Source organism: Chiloscyllium punctatum, chromosome 41 (genome assembly GCF_047496795.1).
Source record: "Chiloscyllium punctatum isolate Juve2018m chromosome 41, sChiPun1.3, whole genome shotgun sequence".
NCBI lineage: Eukaryota > Metazoa > Chordata > Chondrichthyes > Orectolobiformes > Hemiscylliidae > Chiloscyllium > Chiloscyllium punctatum.
The window spans coordinates 29,576,184-29,594,994 of NC_092779.1; the positions used below are offsets into that span (position 1 = coordinate 29,576,184).

The 18,811-nt window shown below is 42.7% G+C and overlaps 1 protein-coding gene across 4 annotated transcripts in view; it reads left to right on the forward strand.

Annotated features, from left to right (window-relative positions):
• The window catches only part of LOC140464963 (genetic suppressor element 1-like), a 305,622-nt gene that overhangs the window by 269,755 nt on the left and 17,056 nt on the right, over positions 1–18,811 (forward strand). For all 4 annotated transcript variants that reach the window (XM_072560646.1, XM_072560648.1, XM_072560647.1 and 1 more), the window contains 4 exons: positions 1,448–2,103; positions 6,576–6,688; positions 12,577–12,850; positions 14,788–14,904. In XM_072560646.1, the coding sequence (XP_072416747.1) occupies positions 1,448–2,103; positions 6,576–6,688; positions 12,577–12,850; positions 14,788–14,904 (1,160 nt within the window). The remainder of the gene's footprint in view (positions 1–1,447; positions 2,104–6,575; positions 6,689–12,576; positions 12,851–14,787; positions 14,905–18,811) is intronic.

Sequence of the window (18,811 nt, forward strand, 5' to 3'; positions counted from 1 at the left end):
GGGTAAAGTTTTCTGGTTGCTGTTTCCCTTGCTTCTTACACAGGAACGTCACATTTACATTTTTCCAATCCACTGGAATCCAGTGAGTTCTGTAATATTTCAACTAATGTCTGCAACTATCTCTACAGCCACTTCCTATAAAACCCTTGCATGCCAGCCATCGGGTCCTCGTGACCTATCTGTCTTCAGTCCCATTAAAATATAAATTACTTTGTCCCTTGTGATAGAGACTGCTTTAAGACCTTTTCTCCCATTAGCACTTTGTGTACCTATTATCTTTGGGATGCTAGTAGTGCCCTCCATAATGTGAATAAATTCAAAGCTCTGTTTTAAATTATCTGCATCCCGTCATAAATTATGCAGTTGCATCCTCTAAGGAGTTCACTTATCTTAGCTACACTTTGCAAATACCCATAGAAACTCTTTGTTTCCATGTTTCTTGCCAATATACTTTCATAGTCAATTGTGTCCTTTTTTTAATACCTACGTGATAGCCACCTCGCAATGGACATACTCTGCTGCTGTAATTGCTATAATAATGCTTGCAACTTTATGGGATGCATAGACACAGCTCCCATCAATGACCAGAACAAGTTAGAATCTAATTTCTTGTGCAACTGGAAGAAACCAGACAGTTTCTATTGCCCCACTTCAGTACCACATTGCAAGTGCCTACCTGTGGATAGCAATGGGTAGGGGAATATTTGACTTCCTTTTCTCACTTCCAATGAATGAGGTGCTGAGGACAGTAGTAGTCCTGAGCTGTTATTTTAGCTGAAACTAGCTGAGTCAGCTGTAGATCTCAGTATGACACCAGAGTTAGCACGTTCACCTACTCCAATTTTTGATAAAGTTCATAAATCAACTTTATGCAGAAAGATTTTAGGGAAATAATCTGCAAAGAAAGAGAGCTAACTTAACATACAACTTTCCATCTCACTGATGATTGGTCAAATTCCTGATTAGGTAACAGAATCGCCTCTATTGTATTGCAGCTTTCAAAGTGGTTTGAAATAAGAATGCATACTCACTTCCCTGAGATTGCAGTGATAATGGAACACAAAGACATGGTTCTGGCAAGAAAATTGTCCTGTGTTTCAAAAATTTCTTGCAGAACTGTAAATGTTTAGAGCTCCAGACTTAATTTTAAATTGCTTAGTTTTTATTTGATTTTTAGACACAGGCAAAAGATAAATGATTTTCAAATGAGTTCAGTATTAGTTATGTGAATAACTTGAGAAGTAACTACAACAGAAATGCTTCAAAATTGCTCTCTGGTAAATTACTGGGCTAATAAAACAGCATGATAAATCAAAAGAGGAAGATTGAAATACATTGTTTGCTATATGTTGAACATTATGCTTTTAAGTATAGCCTTCATGTAAGCAATGCCAATAATACTGTTATTAATGGCTTTTCTTTCTTAAAACATACATTTTTCTTATAGAACAATCTCAGAAGATGAAAACCAGGATCGGCCACAACAATTAAGAGCTCCTCCTCCTCTCATCTCTCCACACCGCTCTTTGAGAGAGACCTCCCCTCTGCCAAGACCCTTTCTATCTCCTCATGCACTTCAACCAGCTCAAGCACTTAACTACAGCACTAACTACTCTAGAATCAACAATGATGCACTGAAGGACCCAGAAAAATCTCTGAATGATAATCTGAAAAATGATGCTTTCAAAAAGATCACTGGAGAGCACTTTAGCCCAGAATTTACTAAATCTTGCACTGGTAAAGATGTGAGTGTAATTAAACAATCTGGAATGCCAAGTCTAAAAACTGACACAGTGCCACATTTGAAGGGCCAGACGTCTAGTCATCAATGCACGAATGATTTCAACAATGACTTCAAACACCAAATTGCAAATAGCCACCTTGAAGAGATACAAAAACAATGCTTGGATTTATCTACCACCTCGGGAGCAACTGATCTGAGTTTGAAAAGCAGAAAGAGTTCTCCTGCACCTAGTACATCTGTGCTTTGTAGCAATTATGTCACTGCCAACTGCACGGACAATCAAGAGCTTCAACTCCAGCAACCTATTGTCAGCAAGTTAGATCTAGCAGAAAAGAAATTGAAGGAAGCCAGATTGAATGGTAAGGCATTTCTATGATCGTAAACTTATCCCACATTTACACATAGGCTCCACCACCGCATTAATTCAATTCTACAGGTTAGTCATTGTGAAGGGCCATTCGTGTTTTACATCTCTTCTAATTTGGACTGATTGGTTTGAGGGTTTGGCTATTCGAATGTCAATAATCTCTGTGTAACTTTCCACAGTATGGCTATTTTAGTATACTATGTTCGAAGGACAGAAAGATAATCCAAAATTACAAAAATAAAACTGCCCCGTTGCACACAGCAGTTTAGTGCAGATGTACCAACCATAAGCGTAGGAGGCTGAGGGGTGATGTTATAGATGTTTACAAAATCTTGAGGGGAATGGATAGGGTGAATTGCCAAGGGCTTTTCTCCAGAATAGGGGAGTCCAAAACTAGGGTGGTATGTTTAAGCAAGAAGGGAAAGATGTGAAATGGGCCTGAGGGTCAACTTTTTCACACAGGTGGTGGTGCATATAATAAACAAGCTGCTAGAGGAAGTGATAGAAGCTGGTGGAATTACACCATTTAAAGACATTTGGACAGGTATGTGAATAGAAATAGTTGAGGGGGCTAAGGGCCACATGCACGCAAATGGGACTAATTCAGTTTAAGAAACCTGGACGGCATGGACGAATTGGGCCAAAGGGCTTGTTTCCTTGCTGTATGACTATATAAACGAGGACTGGTAGAACAGTAATTTGGGTTATAAGACCATAAGAAGTAGGAGCAGAAATTAATCCATTCAGCCCATCAAGACTGTACCACCATTCAATCAAGGCTGATAAGTTTCTCAACCCTATTCTCCTGCTTTCTCCCTGTAACCCTTGATCCCCTTGACAATCAAGAACCTATCTATCTCAGTCTTAAATATACTCAATGACCTGGCCTCCACAGCCTTGTGTGACAATGAATTCAATAGATTTCCCCACTCTCTGGCTGAAGAAGTTTCTCCTTATCTCCATTCTAAAAGGTCTTCCCTTTACTCTAAGGCTGTGCCCTTGGGCCCTAGTCTCTCCTACCAGTGGAAACATCTTCCCAACATTCACTCTGTCCAGGCCATTCAGTATTTTGTAAGTTTCAATTAGATTCCCCCCTCATCCTTCTAAACTCCATAAAGTATACTCCCAGAGTCCTTAAATGTTCCTCATATGTTAAGCTTTTCATTTCTGAGACTATTCATGTGAACCTCCTCTGAACCCACCCCAGGACCACATCCATCCTGAGATATGGGGCCAAAAATGTGCACAATGTGGTCTGACCAGAACTTTATAGAGCCTCAGAAGTACATCCCTGTTTTTATATTCAGGTCCTCTCAAAATAAATGCCAACTTTGCATTTGTCTTCCTAACTACTGACACAACCTGCAAGTTTACCTTAAGAGAATCCTGGACTTCTTTGTTTACAAATAAGATTGTACACATCCAACAGTAACAGAAGACATTGTGGAACATATCTGATCTGCAGGACTGCTGCTATCTACAGAGTAAATGGAATTATATATTACATCATGTCATGGTGGATAGTGATGTACAGCAGTTTTAGATCAAAGCATTTCCCACTTTATTTGAAGTAAAAGTTTTACCCTTAATGAATCCTATGTGAAGTATACAGGCAGTTCACAGTAAACTTAAGTTTGAAATTGTTATATATGCTCATAATTCTAGTTGTCAATGGGATGCTGTGTTTGGTTTGTGTCTTAGACCATGTTTTACTAGCAATAGGGTTACTAGTTGATTCTGGTTGTGGTAGTTATTCAATTTTACGGCTGTTTCATCATAATGTCAGATCATTTAATAGATCCCAGGGATGGAATCTCTGAGCTATTTCCCTGCTAAGTTTGGCCATCATTGTTTAAGCTCTTCCTGACCAACACTGCATGGATCTCCCTGAAACCACTTCCAGAGTCATCATTGTGTCTGTTCCTGCATAAAGCTTTGCAGCAAGGATCTCAGACTACTCATGCTCTCCCAACTTTCCGAGAACTTACTGAGGCCCAATATTTGCTGGATGCTGTGCAAGAATAAACAATGGTGCCAAATCACTACACACTTCAACACTGACTACTTAACAGTTGTTTCATTTCCACACCAGGACCTCTGTTTTGTGTGAAAAGCCTGAAGCTTGTATATTCTTCAGTTGAATCTTGAAAAAGCGGCGGCTGTTCTCCTACGAACCACCCAATAAGGATTGTTAGAACAATAATATGAGTTCTTTATTTGAATGTAAGATTATGTACATATATTGGTAACTGAATGGCTATGTAGACATGTAGGACAGCTGCAGTGTTCCATCTACAGAATACATATGAAAATCCAAACACACAAATTAGGAGCAATAGTATGCCATTTGGCCCTTCTGTATTCATTAAGATTATGGCTGATCTGATAGCATTTTGAATTCTGCATCTTCTACTACCTCTGCCTTCAAAATATTTAAGGACCTCACCTCTTCCAGTTTCTGAGCCAGACAGTTACGAACTCAGAAACCCTGAAAGAGAAAAATAATCTCATCATTTCTGTCTTGAAGGGTCACCCCTACTTCTTAAACAGTGCCCCCATTTCACCTGCAGAGGGAAACGTTCTTGCCAAGTCCACCTTGACAAGGCTATTCAGGATCTTGTATACATCATTCAAGTTCCATTTCTGAACTCCAGTGAAAGTAAGTCCCGTTTGTCCAAACTTTCCTCAGAAGAAAACCTGCTCATTCCAGTTAGTAAACTCGCCAATCTCCTTTGAACCTCTGGAAAGGCATTTAAATCCTTCCTTAAATAAGGAGACTGAAATTATATATTGTACTTAAGGTGTCGTCTAAGCATAAATTCCTTACTTATATGCTCAATTCCTCTTGTAATGAAGGATAGGATTCCATTGGTCTTTTTAATTACCTGCTAAATCTGTAACAGTAACTTGTTGTGATCTATGCCTTAGAACATTAAGATCCCTCTGCACCTCACATTTCTGCAATCATTGTCTGCTTAAGAATTATAGATTCCGTACAGAATGGAAACAGGCCTTTCAGCCCAACAAGTTCACACTGACCCTCTGAAGAGTAACCCACCCAGCGTGGGTTCAGTTCCTATCACCAGTTTGCGGTTACCATGAAGGACTCTCCTTCTCAATCTCTTCTCTCGCTTAAGGTTTGGTGGCCCTCAGGTTAAATCATCACCAGTTGCTTCTCTGTAATAAGAGAGCAGCCCCTATGGTCTGGTAAGACTATGACGTCACAACAACGACTTAGAGTACCAGAATCTCTACAGTATGGAATAAGGTCATTTGACCCACTGAGTCAGCGCCTTCCAAAGAGCATTCCATCCAGACCCAGCACCCCAACCCATCTCTGTAATCCCACATTTTCCATGCTAACCCACCTAGCCTGCACATCCCCAGTTACTATGGACAATTTACCATGGCCAATCCACCTAACCCGTACACCTTTGGACTTATTTGTTCAAGTTCTGGAATGGGTCTTGAAGCAGCTCTTTTATTGTACTTACCCTGCTCCGTGAGAAGGCTATTTGCCACAGACAGATTGTGAAGTGAAAAATTCCTGATTTGAGTACCGCACCTCCACCCTGATAACAGGACCATGAGGGAATTGGATGGAATGACCAGCTCAGTGAGAAATTGCACAGAGCTGTGACTGGGAAAGACACCTGGAGTTTCTGGATCCCACATGTTTTCCCACCTCCATAAATTCTGGATCAAAATAAAGCAAGCTGCATTCATTGATCCATTTGATTCAAGTAAATAAACTGTTCAAGCTGTGTCAGACTGATGTAACAGTTACAGTGAATAAACCGAAAAGACTTTAGTGCTGTTTATTCTTAATTTTTTTAATTTGATTTGGTTTATTGTAGTCACATGTACTTAAGTACAGTGAAAAGCTTTGTTTTGCAACCAGTACAGGCAGATCAAAGCAGATCATAAGGTGCTAAGACAGAGCAAGGCATAGGTTACTGCTGGACAGGAGGTGCACAAAGCAAGATCAACATTAGCTCTATCAACATTATTTGAAATAATTTAAACCTTCTCATAATTTGATGCAGAGGTACTGCGATAGTTTCTGTGCATATGTCTGAAATGCCTCAGGCGACTGTGTGTGTGGAGTTTGCACATTCTCCCCGTGTCTGCGTGGGTTTTCTCTGGATGCTCTGGTTTCCTCCCACAATCCAAAGATGTGCAGGTCAGGTGAATTGGCCATGCTAAATTGCCCGTGGTGTCCAGGAATGTGCAGACTAGGTGGGTTAGCTACGGGAAATGCAGGGTTACAGTGAAAGGGAGGGGGTGGATCTGGGTGGGATGCTCTTTGGAGAGTGGGTATAGACTTTTGATGGGCTGAATGGCCTGCATCCATACTGTAGGGATTCAATGATTGATTTGTCTATGATTGTATGTATTTTTGTTTGACAATACACATAGTTTTTATGACACACTTATTTCTCTTAATTGATTTTCTATCCCCAGGACAACACTCTGAGCACCGTTGTTTAGATGTCACATTCTGCAAAGGAGAGATAAGGAACAGGATACGCAGATTGGCAGAGCAACCTCCTCTTAAGCTGGATGACACTCCTAGGGTAGGTGCACAGAAATCTCATTTATGTGGTGGTTGCACTAGTCAGTGTGCTCACTGTGGTTTACTGCATATATTTTAGGACCTTCCTCCAGGTTTTTACACAAAATATTAAATTGAACTTTAGTATTATTATGTCAAATACTTAATCTGACGAGAAATGTAAAATAATAAAATGTTAATAGCATCTGTAAACAGAGAACACACACATATCCGTGTAACATTTACCTGTTTTATGCTCCTTAAAAATCAATGACTGGCCAAAAACATACGCTGATGTTATTACTAAATGAATAATTTGTACATAATGGTGATCCTGTACTTATCAAAGTAAAATAAACGTTTTCCTGTGATTTTATTTTGGGACAATCTTTTGTTTTCTTCTTATTTTGTTTCACTGCTGTATAGTTTTGGTGTGTGTGTGTGTTGGAACGAATACTTTAAAAGTTCTTTACGTTGATCTGACAAAGAAAAAGTGTAAAGAAAATACTCTAAATGCCATGAAATAATGTTTCTGGCTTGCACTGAAGGAGGAATAAGTCCGTGCTTTTAATGGGCGGCACGGTGGCACAGTGGTTAGCACTGTTGCCTCACAGTGCCAGAGACCCGGGTTCCATTCCCGCCTCAGGCGACTGACTGTGTGGAGTTTGCACTTTCTCCCCGTGTCTGCGTGGGTTTCCTCCGGGTGCTCCGGTTTCCTCCCACAGTCCAAAGATGTGCAGGTCAGGTGAATTGACCATCCTAAATTGCCCGTAGTGTAGGTAAGGGGTAGATGTAAAGGTATGGGTGGGTTGCGCTTCGGAGGGGCGGTGTGGACTTGTTGGGCCGAAGGGCCTGTTTCCACACTGTAAGTAATCTAATGTATCGGTTCATATTTTAGCACCCTTCCATTATTTCACTTATCTCACCACCCATCTCCCCTCGCTGCCTTTCTTGAAAACCTTGCCTTCTTGCTTAGATACCTGTGCCTCAACCAGATAGCTGCAATCCACATCTGAGTTTTGATAGTGAATACCATCAGCCACTTGGCAATACAACCAAATCCATTCTGGTTCCCAAATGATGTGCACAGTGATCACTGTGCAGCTGTTGTGTGAATATTATATTAGTCCAGAAATTGGACTCTGACCCTTTGAGATTCATAATTTTAAGTTTGTGGTAATTGTTAGTGACACCAAATGCAGTCTTCATACACAATGTCTATTCATCGATGTTCATAGTTTACCAATACTCATATGATGAAAAGAGTCTGTCACAGCTTCTAGACTTCTCAAAGGGCCTTAGAGAACGTTATCCTTTTTGCTAATTATATCGTGCTAATATTCTTTCGGAAGGATGTATCCCCTCTATCTGGAATGACCTACATGGGACGCCAGACCCACAGCAAAGTGGTTGACTCTGAAAAGCTCTCAGAAGTGGTTCAGCAAGGCAGTTGTTTGTAAAACGTTTCAAATAAGGAATGTAAATAGACCACCTGGCATCAACCTAGACCCTGCACAGTCCTCCTTCCTAACATCAGGGGTCTAGTGCCATAATTGTGAGAGCTGTCTCACAGTCTAGTCAAGCAACACTTTACATACAACGTCCCAGACACCACCATCACCGTCCATGGGGACGTCTTGTCCAATAACAGCTTAGGCAGTGGCACTGTTGTATGCAGCCGGGTGGGAATTGTTCTGGGAATCCTCACCATTGACTCGGCTGCCATGAACTGTCATGGCTGCATTTTTGAAATGGACAAGGAAACTTCCTATAGATTACTGCGTACCAAGCTCCATGGCTGCAGTGTCAGTACTCTTCCATGTTGAGCACCACTTTGAAGAAGAGCAGGGGGTGTACTCTTTGGTGGTGAGGAGTGGGTGAATGGATTGCAATTGAGAGTGTGTTGCTGGAAAAGCACAGCAGGTCAGGCAGCATCCGAGGAGCAGAAAAATCGATGCTTAAGGCTGGAGCCCCCCAACAGGAGCAGTGGGGGTCTCCGGCCTGGAGCGTCGATTTTCCTGCTCCTCGGATGCTGCCTGACCTGCTGTGCTTTTCCAGCAACACACTCTCAACTCTGATCTCCAGCATCTGCAGACCTCACTGTCTCCTGAATGGATTGCAATGTCCACCACCAAGAGTGGCTCAGCAGCAGCACTGTTGATTGAGTTGGTCAGGTCCTATAGGACACAGCTGCTAGATTGGGTCTGCAGCAGATGGTGCAGGAACCAACAAGAGAACAACAGGACCTTGATCAGTTGGGCCAATGGCCCAGGAGTGGCAAATGGAGATTCATTTAGATAAATATGAGGTGTTGCATTTTGATAAGACAAATTAGGCCAGGGCTTATACACTTAATGGTAGGCCCTTGGGGAGTGTTGCCAAACAAAAGGACCTAGGGGTATAGGTGCATTGTTCCTTGAAAGTGGAGTTGCAGGTAGACATGGTGGTAATGAAGACAATTGGCATGCTTGCATTCATTGGTCAGTGCATTGAGTTTTCTAATTGGGAGATCATGTTACAGGACATTGGTTAGGCTACTTTTGGAACACTGCATTTAGTCCTGATCTCCCTGCTATAGGAAAGATGTTGTTAAACTTGAAAAGGTGCAGAGAAGGTTTACAAAGATGTTGCTGGGATTGGAGCGTTGAGCTTTGGGAGAGGCTGAATAGGCTGGGGCCTTTTCTTCCTGGAGCTTGGAAAGCTGAGGGGTTATCTTATAATGGTTTATAAAACTATGAGGGGCCTTAATAGGGTGAATAGATAAAATCTTTTTCCCAGGGTATAGGCGTCCAAAACTAGAGGGTATAGGTTTAAGGTGAGAGGGACAAGTTTTAAATGAGGGGCAATGTTTTCACTCAGAGAGTGGTGTGTGCATGGAATGAACTGCCAGAGGAAGTGGTGGAGACTGGTACAATTACCATTAAAAGGCATCTGGATGGGATTATGAATAGGAAGGGTTTGGAGGAATGTTGGCCAAATGCTGGTAAATGGAATTAGATCAGTTTAGGATATTGGTCGGCATGGACAAGTTGGAGCTGAAAAATGTGTTGCTGGAAAATTGCAGCAGGTCAGGCAGCATCCAAGGAGCAGGAGAATCGACGCTTCGGGCATAAGCCCTTCTTCAGGAATGAAGAAGTTGGACAAGTTGGACCAAAGGGTCTGTTTCTGTGTTGTACAACTCTATGGCTCTATGACTGTAAGAGGGAAAAACATACTTGACCACATCCTTACCAATCTGCCGGTTGCAGATGCATCTCACCATGACAGTATCAGTAAGAGTGACCACCCCACAGTTCTTGTGGAGACGAAAACCTGCCTTCACATTGAGAATACCCTCCATTGTGTTGTGTGACACTATCATTGTGATAAATGGGGCAGACTTCAAACAGATCTAGCAACTCAAGACTGGGCATCCATGAGTCACTGTGGGCCAACAAAAGCAGCAGAATTGTCCTCCAGCACAATTTTCAACTTCAGTCGGCCATTACTATCAAGTCAGGGGATCAACCCTTGTTCAAGAGCAGGGGAGCTTGGCAGGAGTACTAGGCATACCTAACAATGAGGTGTCAACCTGGTAAAGCTACCAAACAGGACTACTTGTGTGCTAAACAGCATAAGCAGCAAATGATGAACAGAGCTAAATGATCCCTAAATGAAAACATCAGGTCTAAGCTCTGTAGTCGTGGCATATCCAATTGTGAATGGTAATGAAGAATTTAGCAACTCACTGAAGGAGGATGGTCCACAGATGTCCCCATCCTCAAAGATGGGAGAGCACAACACATTAGTGCAAAAAATAAGACAGAAGTGTTCACAGTGACCTTCAACCAGAAGTGCAGAATGAATGATCCATCTTGGCCTACTCTAGTAGTCCCCAGCATCAGAAATGCAAGTCTTCAACCAATAAGTTGACTTCATGTAATATCCAGAAACAGCTGAAGGCACTGGCTCCTGCAAAGTTATGGGCCCTGACAACATTCTGACAATGTATGACTTCTACACCAGAACTTAACACATCCCTAGCCAGACTGTTCCAGTACAGTTACAACACTGGCATCTACCAGCAATGTGGAAATTTGCCCAGATAGGTTCTGTACACAAAAGAAAACTTGAACCCGACTAGTTGCCACCTCACTAGCTCGCCCTCAATCATCAGTAAAGTGTCATCAGCAGTGTTACCAAGCAGCACCTCAGCAATAACCTGCTCAGTGGTGCTCAGCTCCTGATCTCATTTCAGCATTTGTTCAAACATGGACAAAAGCGTTGGATTCCTGAGGTGAGGTGAGAGTGACAGCCCTTGACATCAAGGCTGCACTCGACCAAGTGTGGTATCGAGGAGCCCTGGCAAAATTAGAGTCATGGATATGAGGGGAAACTCTCTTCTGGTCGAGTAATACCTGGCTACAGATGGTTGTGGTTGTTGGAAATCAGTCATCTCAGCTCCAGGATGTTTCTGCAGGCTTGGCCTTGGCCCAACCAGCTTCAGCAGCTTCATCAATGATCTTCCCTCCTTCATAAGGTCAGAAGCAGGAATGTTTGCTGATGATTGAATAATGTTCAGTATCGTTTATGACTCCTCAGATACTGAAGCAATCCATGTACAAATGCAGCAAAACCTGGACAATATCCAGGGGCTGACAAGTGGCAAGTAACATTAGTGCCACAAATGTGCCAAGCATTGTCCATCTCCAACATGAGAATCTAACCATCTGAAATGGCATTACCATTACTACATCCTCCACTATCCATATCCTTGGGATTACCATTGCCCAGACATTAACCAGCACATCAGAGATAAGGGATCCTGCAGTGAGTAACTCACTGGGCGGCACAGTGGTTAACACTGCTGCGCCACAGTGCCGGGGACCTGGGTTCGATTCCAGCCCTGGGCGACTATGTGCAGTTTGCACATTCTCCCCATGTCTGCGTGGGTTTTTTCCGGGTGCTCCAGTTTCCTCCCACAATCCAAAGATGTGCAGATCAGGGGAATTGGCCATGCTAAATTGCTCTTAGTAATCAGGGATGTGTAGGCTGGGTGCCTTAGTCAGAAGTGAAATATAGGGAAATGGGTCTGGGTGCGATTGTCTTCAGAGGGTCAGTATGGACTTGTTGGGCCAAAGGGCCTGTTTCCACACTGTAGGGATTCTATTGTTCTATTCTATGATTCAAACCGCCTGACCTCCCACAAAGCACAAGTCAGGTGTATGATTGAATAATCCCCAGTTGCCTGGATAGGTGTACTCCCAACAATTCAAGAAGCTTGACACCGTCCAAGACAAAGCAGCCTGCTTGACCAGCACCACATCCATAAACATTCATTTCCTCCACCACCGACGCTCAGTAGCAACAGTACGTCCCATCTTCAAGATGCGCTGCTGGAATTCACCAAGGCTCTGAGACAGCAACTTCCAAACCCACAACAACCACCACCTAGAAGGAAAAGAACAGCAGATAGATGAGAGAACACCACCTGCAAATTCCCTTCCAAGCCACTCACCATCCTGACTTGGAAATATATCGCCATTCTTTTGGTGTCACTGGGTCAAAACCTACAACTTCCTCCTGAATGGCATTGTGGGTGGACGTTCACTGTATGGACTGCAATAGTTGAAGAAACTGGCTCACTAGCATCTCCCCCCAAGGACAACTAGGGATGGGTAATAAATACTAACCAGTGATGCCCACAGAAAAGAGCAATTAAAGATGTGTGACAAATGCTGACCCTGCATTGATGTCCACGATCCACGAAGGAATAGAGACAAAACATTTCAGTCATGTGTTGGGTACTTGAAATATATGTTTACGTTGTTGGAGTGCACGAGAGTATTCACTAAAGCTCAGCCCATGGACTCACGTAGATACTGATTAACTTAAAGTGATTTCTGTCATCTTCTTAATCTCCCATCACAGAAAATGTTATTCCTAGGAGCTGTGGGCCTGACCACTCAGAGCAAGAAAGAGGAAGTCAAACAGCAGAAGATAAGAAAGCGGCGCAGGATGCTGCGAGAACGCAGCCCGTCCCCACTTTGTTCAGAGAAGAAACAGCTTTCTCCTCTTCGTCCTCCTCAGTTTTGTTCCATCAGCCACTCTCCAGAGGAACTGAACAGGGCAGCTGATTTTGAGGAAAAGAAACAGTTTCTCGCACTCTTCAACTTAAAGCATTTGACTGCAGCGCAGAGAAAAGGTAGGTGAACATTCTTAACATGAAATCCCATCATCTTCAAGTGAGAAGTACTAACCCATGATCAATCAGATTGAACAATAATGTAAAATATAATATCAAGTCTTTCTTTCATTCACAATCTTTTCAAGTGACCTCTGAATAATTGTGGATGAATAGTATCTTTTCTCCTGAACCCTGTCTTCCAATACTTTGCACCAAAGATCCTAATCGATTGTAAAATAGTATGAACAGAATTGTTTAACATACTTATCATCAATCTATTTGTTTTCAATTGTTTTTGTTTCCACTGCTGCCTTATTGTTTTAAAGTAATAAAAAGATGGATTACTGGGCTAATGGTAGACTACTTGGTAGTGTGGAAGAGCAGAGGGATCTTGGTGTCCATGTACACAGATCTCTGAAAGTTGCCACCCAGGTAAATAGTGCAGTGAAGAAGGCATATGGCGTACTGGCTTTTATTGGTAGAGGAATTGAGTTCCGGAGTCCTGAGGTCATGCTGCAGTTGTATAAGACTCTGGTGCGGCCGCATCTGGAATATTGTGTGCAGTTTTGGTCGCCATACTATAGGAAGGATGTGGAGGCACTGGAACGGGTGCAGAGGAAGTTTACCAGGATGTTGCCTGGTATGGTAGGAAGATCCTATGAGGAAAAGCTGAGGCACTTGGGGTTGTTTTCATTGGAGAAAAGAAGGTTTAGGGGTGATTTGATAGAGGTGTACAAGATGATTAGGGGGTTAGATAGGGTTGACAGTGAGAACCTTTTTCCACGTATGGAGTCAGCTATTACAAGGGGGCATAGCTTTAAATTAAGGGGGGGTAGATATAGGACTGATGTTAGGGGTAGGTTCTTCACTCAGCGAGTCGTAAGTTCATGGAATGCCCTGCCAGTAGCAGTAGTGGACTCTCCCTCTTTATGGGTATTTAAGCCGGCATTGGATAGGTATATGGAGGATAGTGGGTTAGTGTAGGTTAGGTGGGCTTTGATCGGCGCAACATCGAGGGCCGAAGGGCCTGTACTGCGCTGTATTCTTCTATGTTCTATGTTCTATGTTCTATGTTCCAATGACAGCAGGATCTTGTTCCCACACTAGTTACAGGTACCCTTCCCTCACCAGAAAAAAAACACTTTCCACTTGTAAGACTTTGCCTCTTGAACTGGAACTAACCCGTGTCTAAGAAGTGACTGGGAGATGATATGTCAGGATAAGCGACCATTCTCATTCCTCAGGGGGGAAGGAAATGGTACAAATTGTCCAAAGTAAAAGCTGATCTCTCCTATAGTAGTAAATCTAAAGAAGCATTGCTTTCCTCCTTTGGTTTGAACCGACCATAGGCAGCCCTAAAATCACATGTTTCAAATGCAGGGGAAATGCGACATTGGATATAGGGTGAATGCCATTCCTTTGAATTTCTAGTTCGTTTTGGTACAGCCCCAATTGCAGAAACAGAGAAGAAAGGGAGAAAGCAACTGAAGAAAATGAAAAGCAATGCAGAAAAGGCAGAAGTGAGAGAATGGCAAAGTACGAGAGTGATACCAGAGAGAAAAAGAGACAAAAACGTGAAGGAGTTGAGAAAGAAATGGAAATATGCAGGAAAAGAGAGACAGAAGTGAAGGAATGGAGACGGAACTAAAGGAGGTAGAAGTGAATTAGGAAAGGCAAGAACAGATGGAATAGAATAGGGAGGAAATAAGGGCTGAAGGATTGTAAATGGCAGAGTCAAAAAATTTCAGGTCATGTTAAATATACTGGAAGTGTAAATGTCGCACTTAATCATGACACTGCCTACTTTCAAACTCATTTAATGAGGTACGGTTGACTTAATTTTGTGTTATATGGACATTGCCTTTGAATGCTTAAATACATCGCCTCAGAGAAAAATTTCTCTTATTTTTAAATCGTATGGAATCACACAGTAAAGTTAACCTCTTAAATTTCAGATATTGAAGAGACTTTGTTGAAGCTCCTAAGTAAAAGTGGGAAAAAAAGCACTCCTCAACTAGATCTGCAGCTTTCAGATCCACCTCAATGTGACAAGGATCCAGCAGCATGGTCAGGTAGGAATATTGTCTGTGCAGTAATGTTCCCAGTCATGTGCTTCTAAATATAGAGATCATCCCAAAAGAAATGGAGAACAGCAGAATTCAAAGTGGCTTCTTATTTGTTTATTTTGCTGCTGCCAGTGATTATATATTTTGGGTTCAATAATTTGACATTTATGGGCTATTGTATCCTCACAATCTCACTCCTCTTTGCTGGAGTGGTACCCACTTAAAACTAAAACCTTGTGACAATCATTAGTGACCTCCTTTCAGCCTTTTCAACTTTCATTCCTCATGAAGAGGAAGGATTTCCTCAGTTCCAATGAAATTGTAAATCTATCTTTTATGCTCGTGTTTACAATGTCATAACAAAGGAGGAACTAAGGCAAGGTTACATCAGAAACATGAAACTGCCTTTACCTTTAACAGAGCCTACCAGCATGTACCTGCCCACTGCTGTTCAAAGTGCCCCTCCTCCCCAGTGCAATTCTACCAATGGCATGAGTGACATTAGTCAACCTGCTCACCTGTTGTCAATTGGAGCCTTTAAGTGGACAATTAATATCCACTTAGGCCTTATTCTGCCACAGTCAGTGTTTAACCAGGAGAGGTATACTCCGAAACATCAGCCTGGCAGCTGGAAATCTGGTGGAATTTGAGGAGAAAGACAAAAGCAGAATTAAAATTGAGGAGACATAGAGCTGTAAACACAAAAGCAAGCCCTTCAGTCCAACTCATCCACACCGACCAGACAATCTAAATTAATCTATTCCCATTTACCAGCCTGTGGCCCAAATCCGTTTAAACCCTTCCTATTCATATACCCATCCAGATGCCTTTTCAGCCTCTCCCTATAGCTCCAACCCTGGCAACATCCTTGTAAAACTTTCTGAACCCTTTCAAGTTTCACAACACCTTTCCTATGGGAGGAAAACCAGAATTGAACACAGTATTCAAAAAGTGGCCTAACTAATTGCCTGTACAGCCGCAATATGACTTCCCAACTCCTATACTCAATGTACTGACCAGTAAAGACCAGCGTGCCAAACACCTTCTCACCACCTTGTCTACCTGTGACTCCACTTTCAAGGATCTAGGAACCTGCACCCCAAGATCTCTCTATCGGGTAACACTCCCCAGGGCCCTACCATTAAGTGGATAAGTCCTGCCCTGATTTGCCTTTCCAAAATGCAACCCCTCACATTATCTAACAAACTCCATCTGCCACCCCTCGGCCCATCATGCCAGATTCAAATAATTAACTCTGTGTCTCTGTTAGCGGACGCTGCCAGACCTCCTAAGACCTCCAGCATTGTCTGTTTGTTTTACATTAAAAGTGAACCCAAAGAAGTCATCATTCACTGTACCACTACTAATGCATGGAACAAACCGGGGAGGTGGGGGGGGAAACGTGTGGATGTGGTTGCAGTTTTAATCATAACTCCTTCTACTCTTTTAAACCTCACAGCTCTTTCTATGTATAGAGCCATGTTAAATCATCGCTTTCAGTTACCTGGTTAACTCTTAGTAACAGGAGAGAGACATTGCCTTAAATAACATGGTTAGGGGTTGGAAAAATCTTAATGTTTTGCACTGAATTTTATTTTATCGCTGTTGCTGAAACTTATGATAATATTTGGGGCAGAGAAAGCCCTTTATGAGAATAGCTTTGATCAGTTTAGCCCTTTTGGCTTTCACATCAGCTATGTTTATGGCCAATCTGAGTGAGGGTGGCATTTTAGTTTAAATATAGAACACGTTAGGTGTAATTTTTCACTGATGTTAATTTACTTGGGGGGACTTTGTGTAAATCATAACATTCCTACCTCAATGTCACAAGCATAAACCAAAATATCCTGTTATTTCTGTCAGTTCCCAGGAGTACAAGTGGTTCTTTTATATCTGTTTTACCACGAAGTTTAACTTAGTGAGGTTCCCCACAACCGTTAGAACCAACCAAGATGACTGTTGTTTTCAAATTCACACCCAAGTTTCCGGGCTTGGTTTCTGAGCACCACTAACTCCCATATTGGAAAGGATGGGCATTGGTTCACTGGTCCATTTCCCAACAGCCTTAAGCAGTATTTCAGCAGAATTAGTTTGGGTGGTTTCTTGGCACAGAGAAATGTTAACTTGCACATTTGTAGTTTTAATTTGCGGCTCAGCCCAAAGATAAACTCTTTGCTCTATATCCTGTCTGTTGGGACAGAGCCCCATTGTTATTAGAGTCATTGAGATGTACAGCGTGGAAACCGACCCCTTTGATCCAACACGTCCATGCCAACCAGATATCCCGAATTAATCTCGTTCCACTTGCCAGCATTTGGCCCATATCCCTCCAAACCCTTTCTATTCATATACCCATCCAGATGCCTTTTAAATGTTGTAATTGTATCCACCTCCACTACTTCCTCTGGCAGCTCATTTCCATACACACAATACCCCTTTGCACGAAGACTTGTCCCTTAGGTCCCTTTTAAATCTTTCCCTTCTCACCTTAAAACCTTTGCCCTCTAGTTTTGGACACCCCTACCTTGGGGAAAAGACCTTGTCTCTTTACCCTATCCAAGCCCCTTGTGATTTTATAAACCTCTATAAGGTTATCCCTCAGTCTCCAACGCTCCAGGGAAAATAGTCACAGCCTATTCAACCTCTCTCTAATGCTCAAACCCTCCAAATCTGGCAACGTCCTTGTAAATCTTGTTTAAACTCTTTCAAGTTTCCCAACCTCCTTCCTATAGCAGGGAGACCAGAACTGAATGCAGTATTTGAGGAGTGACATTAGTGTGCACTTCATTTCACTCCTCATCACTGCAATGAAAATTTTTCCTCAGTATTCCTGAGGAAATGACTCAAGGGGGTGAACCGATGGGTTTTTTTTTGGCTGGGTGTAAGTTGCATCAGGTTTGTTTTTGGAGGGATTCTGACAGTAGGGCCCAGCAACATTTGTCTTTCTTTCTTACCAGGTGTGTCTCTTGAATTACCTGCCTCAAACCTATAGCATCCCTCACATCCCATTCCAGGCCGATCTTACCAAATGCCATTCCCAGGATAAATTGACATTCAGCTATTATCCACTGAAAGACTGGCATCTCTATTGCCTGTCATGCACCCAGACAAGCACTGTCAATCTGGAGTAGTCTTGCACGGTTCCTGACATCTACCCTGGACGTGGCAGACCAGGGAAATTGGCACCTTGCTTCATGGGCACAGACCTGAAGGTTTGCCAGGCAGGGTGGTCAAACCCTTTTCTCCCAGGACCAGCTGTGGCGGACATGACACCAGACCATGCCAGCCTTGTCCAAGAATGCCACCCTCTGGATGAATGCCCTGCACTGTAGGAAGAAGGTCAGTGACCTTCTCCACTCTGCCAACAGAAGCCACCACCTCTGATATCTCACACTCTCTCTATCTCTGCCACTGTACCCTCCTCACAGCAAGGTTCATACTTGACCAGTCTCCATATTTCCTACAACAATTATGCCCCCCCGCCACCCCCTCAAAACTTCAGAATCCACTAAAGCCCTCTGCCTACTCACTCAGGACAATTGTCCCAGAAACAACAGCTTTGTCACCCATTTTCATCTCTCTTATCACCTGTATCTCTCATTCATTAGGAAAAAAGGCCATAATATAGCAGAAAGAGTCAAAATGGGTCATGACATTCAACTCCACACCATTTATGAGGAGGGGACCCTAATTCTGACTGCCCTGAGCAGCTGACTCACCCTCGACTGGTATCAGATGTTTCCCTTGCCATTCTATGCCAGCACACCCTGAGTGAATGCTATCTCCCTTAACTTGACTGGAGGATTGCTGAGAGCTATCCTGACTTTGTGTCAGCACAGTAGACAGGCAGGAAGTTGGAAGAACACAGCAAGCCAGGCAGCATCAGGAGATGCACAAATTGACATTTCAGGTG